A 14688-nucleotide genomic window follows, 5' to 3' on the forward strand; every position below is an offset into this window, starting at 1 on the left:
AACCTTCGAGCCAGACTCTGGTTCACCTTAGTCTCCTGCAAAGCTACAACGCACGGTTCGAGGTCGGAGATGAGAAGCTTTAGCTCGCTGATGTTGGCGCGCAGACCACGGATATTCCACTGGAGGGCGAAACAGCCACCGGAGCGACTATCCGTAGCTGATCGTGTGGTGGATGATGAGATTGATGTTCTTCTGGTCGGCGGGTCTGTTGTGGGAGAAAGAGGAAGTGCGGTAGCCTCTGACGACGAAAGAACCAAACTATCACTTGCCTGTGGGACGCTTTGTCCCACAGTACCAGCTGCTGTCGAAACCATTACACTAGTTCTGCCAATACCGACAACAGCCGGCACTGGGGAAGCGCTTTGTGTAATGTTTCTGCGATGAACTCTCGAAGGGCCTTCTCCGGGAGATGGGAGTGATGCGGCGTATCCTGAAAATATTGCAGGCGCGGCAGTACCTGATTGAGGTAGGGATAAGCGAACACTGACCTGTGGGACGTCTTGTCCCACAGTGCCAGCCATTGCCGAAACAACAACACGACTGATTCCAGAAACAGCAGCAATTCCAGTTGGGCAGCTACTTGGGTGTAACTACCTGATTGTTGCTCCACTCGTTTTCTCGCTTCGGGGAAACTCAGGTTTTCACTCACTTTCACCTTGATCATTTCAACCTCTTTTTTATACACTGGGCACTGGCGATTGGTTGACCGATGGTCACCCTTGCAGTTACGGCATACTGGGGCTTCACCGCATTCTTCCCCGTGGAAGTTCTGCGAGCAGTTGGCACAACGTTGCGGTCCAAGGCAACGAACACGTGTGTGCCCGTAGCTGAAGCAGCCGTAGCAGAGCATCGGGTTTGGGAAGTAGGGGCGAGTAGCGACACGGAGCAAGCCAACTTTCATATACTCCGGGTACGTGGTCTTACAGAACGTAAGGATCAGCGCCGGTGTATTGACCCTTTTGCCACCTTCATTACGCTGCACACGGATCACCTTCTGGCTAATCATCTCCGTCAAAATGTCCTTTTCCTCCATCTGAATGAGGTCGGGGTGAGGGACAACCTCCACCTCAGTTCCGTCAATTAGCTTCGTTTACTTAAGTAATTTGGCTACTTGGGCTGGGTCGCGAACTCTTAGAGTGTATTTTGTTCCCTGTGCTTCGGTCTTCGCGCTCTCAATTGGGCCACCGGCACATGCCTCAACCGATTTCCCGGTAATGTACGGGTTGATCGGAAGCGGAGTTCCGTTCTTTCCAGACAGCTGGAGGAAGGTCAATTCGCCAAATTGGTTCGTTGGATCCATAAATTCTGGCAATCTACGTTTGGCGGACCCCCCTGGGTCGCCGCTACTAGCGGCCGCCATGTTGTTTTATGTGGACAACACTTCCACTGGCAACGGTCACCCGTTACCTACCCCAAATGGACGACAGAAAAGTAAAAGGAAAGATCCTACCTTCTTTTTTCCTCGGTCGTAGAAAGCGATGGCCAGGCGTTCCCAAAATTTTGTGCCGCACTGTAGGCACTACTGGACACTACTGTAGTGAAACCCCTGATGAGAATCGCTCACTTTCTCAATTTCACTTACTTCCCAAACTTTTGACACTTTTTTTTTTGTTTCAGCGAAAAACAATTCAAGCACACTGTGCACCACCGAATGGTGAATGAGAACGGCCGGGGAGCCGGCTGACGGCGATTTGTTTGGCCGTTTCGAAGCACGTGGGTGTCACTTTTTTCGCCGTTTTCGGCCGGTTTAACACCGATTTTCACAAAACCTTCACTATCCTCTTCTTCTTCACCACCGCAACCACTGATTCACACGCGTTTCGATCGCGAAAACCGCGAAAAACTCAGAAAAACACCTGGTTTATCTCAAGCGCGTGTACGAAGACAACCGGTCAACACAGTGTGTCGAAACGATCTGACCTCGAAACATGGTTATCGGTATGTCTAAAGAATTCCATAACAAACTAAGGTTGCACCTCTTCAAAAGAGAACAAACGAAACAAAAACTGAGCAGTACAAAAGCGGCAAACTAGCCGCGATAAGGATAAGAAGAGAAAAATGGACTCCAGAGGCGACCATCGCTGTCAAGATTGAATACACGCCAAGGCCAGCAATAATCTGCAAAGCAACCAACGACAGCAGAAGAAAATGAAATACCCGAGCAGGAGGAAATCGCTGCATAATACCAAACTAAAGTAATTCATACTAGGAAATTTTCCATGCTTGCCACCTGAATAAAGGAGTGGAAAGTTATATGGATACGGTTTAAAGATTATGACCAAAATATTTGAAAAAATAACACTGCGACAAAAATGATAATACCGTCACGACATATTCGTAGAAGTAGTGCCTATTTGCAGTGAAGAACATTTTGTCCAATATGTGGAAAATATGGCATATACAAAAGTTTATGAGACATAGCTGTATTAGGGAAAAAACAATCTGTAAAATTGAGCTAATTTCTTACTAATCTTTCAAAGCCCGAATAGAGTTTTTCTAGGATTTTCCAGGATCTGAAGACAGAATTTTGTTTACATTCGATGACCTCGAAAATGCTGCACTGTGATACAGAAATGAAATTTGTCGATAGTAGTTCAATACCTCTAGCAGTCCTCAATAGCTAGGTATTTTTTCAATTGACCTTGGGATCGAATCCCATCCCCGAGATAGGCACTTACGACGTTTAAGTTATAGTGGCGACTTCCTTTGAAAGGCAAGTTAAGCCGTTGCTCCAGAGTTGAACTAGCCCAAGGCTAAAAATCTCGTTAATAAAGACAGAAAAAGTACCACAATAACACAAAATTGATCTGTGGACAAAACTTAGACTTCTGAACAAAAGTAACTATAATAAAATACCAAAAATATGGTAGACATAGATAGGTGCGAGTTATTCTTTTCTGCTCGGGAATAAATGTTCTGAACTGAAAGCATAAATTAACGTGTTTTTGGTCAATATGAATTCGCTTCACAGCTCGTTGCTCCGCTCGTGGGGCTGTTGTAATCTTTTGGTCAGCCGTGGGTGCACTGTTTGTTTTCGTGAATCCGTCTTATCCAAGTGTCATAAAACGTCGGCTACACCGAAATCTGTATTCTCGCTGTCCAAAACATAAAAGAAAAGATGAGATGTTCTTCGTTACCTTTGAACTAGATATGGCACGGTGAGGCATGACCAGGGGAGTCAGTGGGGCGGTAATGAAGTCTTTGTCCGAGAAATTTATGATCTTAGAAATGCATGAAAGTGAAGATGTTTTATCAGTTTGTTAAGCGTTCGCTGTTTGTTCAGCTTTGGTGCGATATCTTTCTTTGCTGAGCTTAATTTGTAACAGTCACGTTTGAATAATTACCATAATGTATCAGCTTCGATTTTCTGCAACTCTGCAGACTATAAAAATGATTCAAGATAGTTTAACGGCAGTAAAAGAAAAAGATGAAATTGCTACTTCTGTTCACTTTGGTAGGTTTGGCTGCGTCCCAGCAGAAGTGTGATTCAATAAACAAATTCTGCTTTCCTAATGAAGTGGTAAGTAGGAAATCCCAATCTTATGCCATCATAATAGCATATCATGTGATTTCCTCCAGGCCACTTGGACCGGGGCAGTTGAGTACTGCTTGAGAAATGGCTGGAAGTTGGCTGTGGTCAACAGCGAAGCAAAACAGATGAAGATCGAGAGTTTGGCAAAAAATCTGGGCGAATTCAAGAGAGGAAAGGTGGAACTGTGGATTGGCGCCAGTGACCAAACAAAGGAAGGAAATTTCGTTTGGATTGCCAACGGAAAACCGGTCGAGTATGCCAATTGGATGCCTGGAAAACCGGACAATAAGGACGGAAAGGAGCACTGCGTCCATTTGTGGTACGAAAAGGCTAAGAATATCAACTGGGGTTGGAATGACGTGGTGTGCACTTCCAAGCGTCGCTTTGTGTGCGAGAGGAAGAAAAATTAAAAATGGGACTTATTAAAATTATCTGGATCCCGATTGACACACATGTTACAATTAAGGCATATCAACTGATATATAACTAGATCTGGTCGTATAAAAGGTAACCTGCCTCTCTTCGGATGGAAAAAGGATTGAATGTTATGATTATGATTGTATAATTAGAATTGTATGTAAAGGAGTGGGATGAAATTTAAGTTGCACATGTCAAACTCAATGAATGACCTACGGTGATGAGCTCGATTAATTTTATTTTCATTAAAACAAGCAATGAAATAAGCCCTGTTTTCGGTGTCATCTTACTATCCAAAATTATTAGAACTATGAAAATAAACTACCAAAAGTGACGTTACACGCAAAGTGTGCTCTCAAAGGTCAATCACTAAATCAGCTTCCACTTTTCGTGCAAACTGCTTTCCTCAACACCGAGCCATAACCAACTTGCCTTGTGTACCTTGGCAGCGAAAGTTTCCCCCGTGGAAGATGTTCTTTCTGCCAACAAAAGACGCAGGCGGAACAAGCATAAGCAAAAGTTGTTCATTTTTTTATGAATATTTACCAGCATCTTTGAGAAGAGTTTAATATTCTTCGTTGCAAAAACAGGACGAACAAAAAAATGAATCCTACCGGAAGCGCAAATAGCAACAACTGTTGAAAGCTTGCACGCTGCCAGAAGAGGAAAAGTTTTCCTTTCGCTCCAAGGTTCAGCTTTGCTAGTAAGCATGCTAGAAACATGACGTCTTACAACCATGTGTCGGTAAGTTTGTTCTGCCTTGATGAAACCAAGCGTTCCGTGGTCAGCACAACAGCAGAAGAAGACGAAACCCAAACTTAGAACCTGTTCAAATATTAATCTTAATAGGGAAACGCCACTTGCTCTGCAGGGCATCAGGATCATCCTTCCCCGTAGACTCGCCTCGATTCGCTAATTTTATTACGCGCACACACTCGGGCCGAACTTCCTGTGCGGTGAGCCATCGATTTTATTACGTCTAACCTTTGGCTCTCGAATTGATACAGGCAAAAGATTTTTGTAGCTGTATGAAAATGAAAATGCTCCATAAAAAATCAAATATCACGTTCAATAAATGAACGAAATTGCTCCCAAAATTACATCAGTCGCGCCGGTAAAACCAAAGATATTTTAATTCAAATTTCATTGACTGCAACACTACGCGTTTAGGAAAAATCGTTGAAATTTACGTCATTTGCTAGACATATTAATACAAGAAAATTTCCAAGTGCGAGTTTACGTCATTTTATTGTTGCACAATCAGAATTTTGGTTCACATAAAATTTACGTAATGTGTAACATTAAATTTTAAGTAGTGTGTAACGCACCGCAATCTGGGATATCAGTTTTTGTATAATTATTGAAAATTTTCTTTTAAAATGTTAATGTTGCGGGTTTCATTATTTTTTGAAACAAGTAACGGCACCTATCGCTCATGACCGTATATTGTTTTTTTTGACAGTTTCAATATTTATCCATTTTATCGTCACAGGAGTCTCGAAGGTATCCCACAGAATTCCAATAGGAAAGATTTTTTAAAACTACCTAAAGCAATGAAACAATACTTTCCAGTGCTACAAAAACAGTACTTTTCAGTGCCAAAATAAAAAACGGTAGTTTTCAGTGCTACTAAAACCGTGCCTTCGATTTTTCGTTGGACCCGTTGGTGAAAGCTAGCGATGGTTATCCTTCTTGAACACATCCTTGGGAAAAAAAGCCTCTTAGGAGGTGACGTCTTCTTCCGTTTATTAACTTACCATAGTATCAACAACAAACAAAAGGAAGTGTGAATCTCTGAATTTGGAAGCCAAAGAAGTGGGATTTAAAACTATCACTACACGTGGCAAAAATGGTAGAAAGGACGTTTCTCCGGAATGCGAACTTTCTTCCAAGAGTGAAATGAATAATTGTATCGAAATGAGCAATCAGTTCGATGCTCTAGACAAATTTTCCGAACACCGAATCGAAGCAGCCTCTAGCCCAGGCTCTTTGATTCAAGTGAGGAAGCAAAGAGTGCCGCCTATCGTGGTCAGTTGTTCCGAATTTGGGGGATTTAGGCAGGAGATCTTGAACTCCATTAAGGGAATCAAGGTTTCCTTCCAAATCGCAAATAAAGGAGACTGTCACGTTTTGCCGGAAACTCTTAAATATCGCGAACTTCTTCTCAAACATCTTGAAGAAAAGGAGCATATTTTTTTACTTATGACGCCAAATGAACGTTTGTTCAATGTTGTCTTGAAAGGACTCTCAAGTGACTATAAGTCACCTGAAGAGATCAAAAATGGAATAAATGATTTACTTGGATTTTCTCCAGTCCAAGTAATCATTATGAAAAAGAGTACCCAAACTGGCATTGTTCGGAAAGGGCTTTCTCAAGAATATTATTTAGTTCACTTCAACAAAAAAGAACTAAATAATATTAAAGCTTTAGAAAAAGCAAAACTTTTGTTTGATGTCCGTGTGACATGGGAATATTTCCAGAAACCTGGAGGAAATTACCAGAACCCCACTCAGTGCCGTCGGTGCCAAAAGTGAGATCATGGAACAAGAAAATTGCCGCATGGATGCTAAATACATGATTTGCGGAGGTTCTTCTCACGCTAAGGACGCCTGCCCAGTGAAGGAAGATACCACCAAGTTTATATGCCCGAATTGCGGGGGCAATCATAAGACCAATTATTTGGGCTTGCCCTTCGTGAAGGGGAGTCGTCGAGGCTCGTGTCAGGCAGATGAAGGATAATATCCGTTACGATAACGGTCATTTCCGGAATTTCCCTGGTAAAGTATCGAACAATGCTCATTTTTCAGTTAACGATCGCTTGATCATGAATCATACCCATCAGGAAGATCATAATCATGCTCATTCACAAACTAATTTTAATTCATCGGGTAGCCGTTCGAATCTTTTAATTTCGAATGTATCTACCCACGGTAAATCCTTTGCCGATATCGTAGCAGGTAGTTTGAACTCCTCCCCTTTTCGTACTATGAGTACCCATTCTACTCGTTTCAAAACAAATGTAAAAAACCCTACTGCCACAGGTAACATTTACTCCGCCTCTTCGTCTACCGAAAATTCTAATGGGAAATCATCAAATGGACCCACTTCAAGTGATATGTCTGCCTCTGATTTTAATTTTCTAACTGAACAATTGAATCTAACGATTGATGCAATGTTCAAAGCCACCACTATGACTGAAGCAGTCCAAGTAGGTGTAAAATTTACAAATCAAATTGTTATTGGATTACGTTTTTCTAATGGATCCAAATAATGATTTAAATATTTTAAATTGGAATGCCCGTTCTCTGAATGGTAAAAAGGACGAGCTGTTTAATTTTCTTACAGCTAATAACGTGCATATAGCAGTTATTACCGAAACGTATTGGGGGACGGACCTGGTGTAGTGGTTAGAACACTCGCCTCTCACGCCGAGGACCTGGGATCGAATCCCATCCCCCGACACAGTCACTTATGACGTAAAAAGTTAAAGTGACGACTTCCTTCGGAAGGGAAGTAAAGCCGTTGGTCCCGAGATGAACTAGCCCAGGGCTAAAAATCTCGTTAATAAAGTCAAACCAACCAACCAACCGAAACGTATTTGAAATCTGGATCTAAACTCAAAAGAGATCCTAACTTTTTTGTTTATCGTAATGATCGACTTGAGCATGTGGGGGAGTTGCAATCATCATTCATAGGGGTATAAAACATCAACTGTTTTCGTCATTTGAAACTAAAGTTTTTGAAACTTTAGGTGTTTCTGTTGAAACACAACTTGGTAAATATACTTTCATAGCTACCTATTTGCCTTTTCAATGCTCTGGACAGCAAGTTAATTTGCTCCAAACTGACTTGCGTAAATTGACTCGTAATAATGGAACATGTCACAAATTTGAATGGTGAATCACTGCTTTGTACACGGATCACTTCCTATTTTTCTTTAAAGCATTTTCAATGTTTTATTGGTGCATCGAATGAGCTTTCGTTGATACACGTCTTCCCCTCACCGAAGTCGACGTGTGTACCAACGATAGTAACGCGTTTCCCTGTTGCGAGTAATGTCGCAATAAAATTTCCTTCCTTGCTGGCTTCATGGCTTCTTAATGTGTTACAGTTATTGCCCCTGATGTCCGGTAGAATCTATTGCTTCGTCCATCGGTGGTCGTCAGTGGGGCTTGCCATCAGGGCCGGATTTGGCGAGAAATTAAAAAGGTAAATACAAAAGTATGATATGAACCGTAATTCAGCCTTACTCATATTTTGTTGATTCCAAAATTCAAGAGCATGTGATGAATTTATTCCAATATGCAGGGAAAAAGCAGGAATATTGACCACCAAAAACAATCTAAACTTCTGAGAGGAGGCCCTGTTCTGCAACTTGTAGGATTATTGCTCAGTATTTTATTTGCAATTGATCTTTATTGGATTCACCATCAACAATGGTAAACTCACCGTTCAAATAAGGTATCATGTGTACAGTAAATCTTTTGTTCAAGGTGAAACATCTTCGTATCAAAACATGGCCGCTACAATGGACGTCTTGTGTCCTACTTATCTCTAAAAAAGGTTCTAAATTGAAGAAATAATAAACCAACATTCTTAATGTTTTTATTTCAATCTTTATCTGGTGCAAAGTGCTTTTCAGGTAGTTTTGGGTCGATGTCAACAATATGTCCTTTCGGTTCTCCCGAATAAAACATCATATGCTCTTTCAAAGGAAAGATGAATACGCGATGAGCTTCGACTTTTAGGTTTTATTGGTTTCTGCGATTGATGTGACTGATCAGCTAAAGTATGTCATTCTAGATTCCAAACTTTCCTGGACACTTTACATTAAATTCAGTCATTGCCGAAGAACCCTTGGTAAAACAGCCCTAAATATTCATTTTGACATTTGTTTATTCAATTTAACTATTCGAATTGATCACTCATACTATTCTAAAACTCCTGGATTGAATCATTATTGCCACAACGACTCAGAAAATCAGACTCACAAACGAAATTGTACATAAAATCGCATGTATTATCATTCCATTTCCAGGTCCATTGGGTGTATTCTTGGTAGGCGATTTCCACGCAATCTTCGTCCTGCAAATCGTCCGGCATATTCAACGCCCAGTTGGTGTAGTTGACGGGCTGTCCCGTTGCGTGCCATATGAATTTCCCTTCCATGGAAATGTCATTTGCTCCTATCCATACATTCGAAAGCTTCCAACCGTTTGCTCTGGCCGATTGAATCGTCTCCAGAACTGCAACGTTTTTCGCTTCACTGCTGATCACTGCCAGTCGCATATCCATTCGGTTGCAGTATTCTACCGCGCCGATCCAGTTGGTCTGCAATTAATGTAATGAAATTCCTCAGACAATTTTGACTCGAGAATTAATTTAGTAAATGGCTTATGAGGCTTATACATGCAATTCATTTAATTACTCCTACAACTTTTGGCCCATTTTGAATGTTTTTTTTTTAACGTTTTTAAATGGTTCTGAACCATAATTATAACCATGATCACTTCGCTGAAAGAAGCCATTTTCGAGTTAGTTCAAGTATTATGCGAAAATTTATTAATTAAATAAAAAATAGTCCATTTTTATTAGTCAAAAGCGCAATCGGCTTTCGAGAGTATATGTAATTTTTACCCCCTATTGACATATTGTTCTTGATAAATAAATGCAATCAACTAATGAAAATAGTCTATTTTATTAGTTAAAAAATAAATGTTTGTATTAAACTTATCCAACAAAAACCAACAGTTTCGAAGTCTTTAGTTTTTTTTTCAGACAAGCTGAATGCTTATTGCAAACTGATATGCAAACTAACATGCAAATTTTAAGTGTATTTTCAAAAGTGATTCTCGAGTCAAAATGATTAATTTATCGATGGAAAACACTTATTCTACCATACTGAAGATATGTGTAAAATGCACTGCAAATCGAAGATGGTCGAGTTCTGTGACTGACCTCGTTGACATCGAGTTCAGCGTGGAGTAGTAATTTCACTTATGTTCTAGTAGTTATTTCACTTACCCTCTTGTTTGGGATGAAGAAACTGGTCGGTTTATCACTGCATATGGGCTGACCATGACTGACAGTAACAAAAGCAACAGAAAGCAAAGCAAAAATCACACGGAATATCACTTTTTTTGAATATGATGAGATTCGAGAGAACGAAGTTTATATACCTTCAGGTTGAAGCGGTTTCTTTGCAGCTATTGGCCTGATTCGCTACGTTTTTTCGTCATTTGATTTATTCACCCTTCCGTTACCAACCCCCCTAAACGAGTGTTGGAAAAAAAAAACACGTTTTGGGCTGTAACTTTTTTTATATATATATATTTTTTAACCAAATTTTGAGGCAAGAAGCGGATATCCTTCTAGTATGAGGGCTTGGGCAGAATTTCAGGATTGGCCACCTGGTTCCGGAGTTATTCCGGAATCAAAATGGGTGTTTCTAAATGGTAACTTTCGAAATAGTGAATTTGCAATATGTAATCAGCTGATTTTTTAGAATGATTAGCTTTATAACGATGAGATCAGATGTCAACAAGGCCATCATGGTCACTGCATGCCGCCGATCACAATTTCCGGATGTCCCAGGAACCGGTTCCGGGGCCATTTTTGGAAGCGAGTAAATACTAGCATGCGACACATCAAACTTCATGATTTTTCAATCATGACTGAGCTGCATAGTTCAGAACCCATTTGGCCACTTTAGAACCGGTATCCGGGTTTCCAAGGACCCGGTTCCGGTGTTAATTATTAAAGTTCAGTAAACATTGTCATGAACATGAGCTGCAACGCCTGGGACCTATTTGGCCACTTCGGAATCGAATTCCGGGTTTCAGAAATTCTGGTTCGTGGTGAATCTTCAAAGGTAAACCAAGTACTCTCAAACAAAACTTCATGATTTTTCAAATTTTACATACTGTGACTGAATTGAATAGTGTAGAACTCTTATGGTCATTTTGAACCGTTATCTGTTTTTTTTCTGGGAAATCGTTTGCGGAATCAAAAGATGAGTTTATAGAGTCATACATACATCAAACTTCATAATTTATGAAAGACAGTATATAATAAAGGAAAATAAATGAATAAGTTGCAATGTCTAGGACCTATGTGGCCACTTTGGAATCGATATCCGAGTTTCCGAGGAACCGTCTCGAAGGTGAGTAAACATTGTTTGGCGACTTATTGGATATCTTTTATACATGCTTTTTTTTAATTTCCATGATTCACTCTTAAGAATCCAAAACACATGTTCCATAGAAAAGTTTCTGGTTCAAGTATCATATAGCTGTTTTTCAAAACACCAACACGGTAATGCTTCCAGTGCACGACTTGCCCTTTGAAGGAAGCACCACACTAGACAACAGACTAGCATGCAACGCCCAGTAGCACAGTTGAAATACATTTCTGACTCGATGCGGCTAAATGCTTGGTAACACTAACAGCACGGCCACGAAGCCCACAAATTGTTTCACTTTAGTATTACGAAAGTTACTACATACTGTAGCAAAACTGCAAAATTTGAAACTCGTAAAATATATTATTCAATAGTATTTAGTCGAAAACATGTAACACCCTCAATTGAATTAATTTTAGAAAATTAATTAAGAGAGTTCTGCTGATCATGACATTGTCCGGAATAACTACAGTCGACTCCCCACATCTCGATGTTCTACATCTCGATATCTCTCCCTATGTCGATGATTTCTTCGGTCCCTTTATTTTGCATACATTTTCACTCTCCACATTCTCGATACCTCCCTATCTCGATGTGAATTTCATTCCAGATTATCTCTTCATATCTCGATATGCCCATTGTCAAAGGTTACTATTTAAACTAGGTTTCAGTGATCCAAAAACATTTGCACAAACGAAATGACGTCTGTTTTTTATTATTATCCTGGTAACGGAGTGATTTTCAATCTGGTGTTCATTTGCACACATGTTCTTTGCCTCGATCTCTCCCTATCTCGATGTCCCTTGCCATATTGAGATGTAGAGAGTCAACTGTATCACAGTGTCTTTAAAAAAATCCTTTAGAAATACTTTTAGAGAAATCTTCTCTTGTTCTCTGGAGAAATTCTTTAGAGCTCTATAAGTGATAATTTAGAATTCTATCGAAATGTTTTCAGAAATTTCCATGAATTTCTGCAAAAAATCAGTAGACAAATTTTATTTTATTGCAAGATGTCAAATTTGATAAAATGCATAAAGAATATGAGATTATTTTTTGTTATTCCTGAAGCTATTCCTTGATGAATTTTTGAACCAATTTGTGTTACAATTTCAAGAGTGGGGCTCGTCCAGGAATTTTCAAAAAGTATTCCTTCGTTTTTTTTTCAGTATTTCTCCTGTACTTTTAATCATTTTTAGGTGATGTTAGTGATCCTGGACACAATTTCAACGGAAAGATCTTCAATTTTTTCATAGAAAAAACTTCAAGTGAACTTCAGATAGTTTTGCAAAAATTTTCAACAAATTTTCTAGAATACGCCTCGTGAAGAAAACTAATGAATCAATTTTTTGAAGAGCATTCGAAATAATCACTACACACGTTCTTAGAAGTATGCTACGTTAAAACTATTACAATCAACTTTTGCTCATTGCACTATAGCTGTAGTCCACCTAGTGAATAACTTTCACTATCCGGGCTGAGTTTTGGTTTGTCAAATAATCTATAACAAAAGAAATTCAGAGCAACCAATATTGGCATAGTTGATTTGCAAGTGAATCGCAAGTCAGCCCCATCTGTAAAAAGTAGGCATTGAGATTGATCTTTCGAACCGGATTCGAGGACACCCTGTCGGAAGGTCATTAAAGTTTACGAAATTCGACTGATTACTTATCAATTCAGCGCTTTTTTACCTTCACAGCATTACAATTTACCTTATATATAATATATTTATTATATAGAAACAAAAATTGAATGGTGTTTGTATGTCACGATATAGTTTGAAAACGGGCTATCGGAGTTTGAAAATTCTTCCATTGTTATGTTCCGTAAGTGTTCCGACGTGTTTGTGTATATAAAAAGCACATGAAATTGAACGGGAAACTCGGAAAAAATATAGTGAACAGAACTGTTATTTTGTACGGGACGTTTTATGACGTTTTTATACAGCCTACAAGACAAAGTTTGCCATGACCATTAGTTCTAAACAATTATTAGAAATCAAAGGATGTAAAACTTATATCAGTCCCAGAATAGTCTTATGTACTTCGAAAGCTTCAAAATCGTTGCAGTGATTTGATCTCTCGTATGAAAGTATGTACACACCTTCGAAAACTGGTCCAAGAACTGGTTATTTGGAAATCCCATTATGATTTCTAAGTGACCAAATGAGTTCTACATTGTGCAACTCTCCCATATGACGCAAAAGTTGTTAAAATAATTTTGTTTGATGTGTCGCTTAATAGGATACAGTCACTTCCTCGAATACGCGGATATCAGGTTCAAAGCGGCTGAATAAGCCAAAGACTGTGCATTTCTTCCAGCAGAATGCAATATTTTTCAATATCATGAAGTTTGGTGTCTCACATAACAGCGTGTACTCATCTTCGAAGATTAACAAAGATTTAACCGCTTACTTGAAAACCAAATGGGTTAAGACTGTGTAGTTCAGCCACGGAATGCAATAATTTTCAGAATCTTGAAGTTTGATGTGTCGTATGGCAGTATTTACTTACCTTCGAAGACTCATCTTAAAAAATATACTCCGGAACCAGTTCTACAGAATCCCAATGTATTAATAATCACAATATGTCGCACGACATATTTGTAATGATTGACTCCGGAACCGGTTTCTCTGAAACCCGGATATCGATTCCAAAATAACCAAATGGGTTCTGAGCTGTACAATCAATGTTTTGAAAAATCATGAAGTTTGATGTGTCGCATGGCAATGTTTACTGAATTTTAATAGCTGACCCCGGAATTGGTTCTTCGGAAACCCGGATACCGGTTCCAAGGTGGCCAAATGGATTCTGAGATATGCAGGTCAGTCATAGATTGCAATCATTTGAAAAATCATGGATAGTATTTACTTGCTTCCAAAAATGGCCCCGGATACCGTTTCCCTGGAACATCTGGATTTTGGAATCGGCATGCAGTGACCATGATGGCCTTGTAGACATCCGTCCTCATCGTTATAGAGCTAATAATTAAAAAAAATCAGCTGATTTCATATTGCAAATTCACTTTTTCGAAAGTGGGCATTTCGAAACACCCATTTTGATTCCGAAATAACTCCGGAACCAGGTGGCCAATCCTGAAATTCTGTCCAAGTCCTCAAACAAGAAGGATATCCACTTCTTGTGTCGAAATTCGGTTTGAAAATATCAAAAAATAAAAAAGTTTCAGACTTCTTTTTTCAACACTCGTTTAGACGGGTTGGTAACGGAAGGGTTAATTAGAAATTGCTCTGAAGCGGTGTCAAGACAGTGTGTTTCCCCGTACGAACAAACATACACATCCCAAATTTGAACGCTTGATAACAATTCACTTTATCTATAAAAAAAAGTGTGCTTGCAGTACTCAGTACCAAGTAAACGCTTATCTTTCTTTTTTTGGTTTCATAGTTTTACTTTCACACTGGAAGTTGGCATGAGACTTGAATTAAGTTACATAGACAAGTACAGCAAACAATAAATTTCAATATCTCGTCTTTTTCGCGTCGTTATTATAACGTAAAATAACACTCGAATCGTTGACATAAAATAGAAGAAATAACGTAAC

The 14688-nt window shown here is 39.4% G+C and overlaps 2 protein-coding genes across 3 annotated transcripts in view; both read left to right on the forward strand.

Moving 5' to 3' along the window:
* Positions 1-14688, forward strand: part of LOC5563684 (protein amalgam) — a 300411-nt gene that overhangs the window by 132427 nt on the left and 153296 nt on the right. The gene's annotated exons all lie outside the window — the stretch shown is intronic.
* On the forward strand, positions 3401-4296 carry LOC5563674 (perlucin). Its single transcript, XM_001647923.3, has 2 exons — positions 3401-3520; positions 3580-4296. The coding sequence occupies exons 1-2, from the start codon at positions 3428-3430 to the stop codon at positions 3940-3942; spliced, it is 456 nt and encodes a 151-aa protein (XP_001647973.1). The 5' UTR covers positions 3401-3427; the 3' UTR covers positions 3943-4296.

Source organism: Aedes aegypti, chromosome 3 (assembly GCF_002204515.2).
Source record: "Aedes aegypti strain LVP_AGWG chromosome 3, AaegL5.0 Primary Assembly, whole genome shotgun sequence".
NCBI classification, from domain to species: Eukaryota; Metazoa; Arthropoda; class Insecta; order Diptera; family Culicidae; genus Aedes; species Aedes aegypti.

Coding starts and splice junctions, on each gene's coding strand:
- LOC5563674 (XM_001647923.3), top strand. CDS start 3,428: ATGAAATTGCTACTTCTGTTCACTTTGGTAGGTTTGGCTGCGTCCCAG. Junction 3,521..3,579: donor TCTGCTTTCCTAATGAAGTG/GTAAGTAGGAAA, acceptor GATTTCCTCCAG/GCCACTTGGACCGGGGCAGT.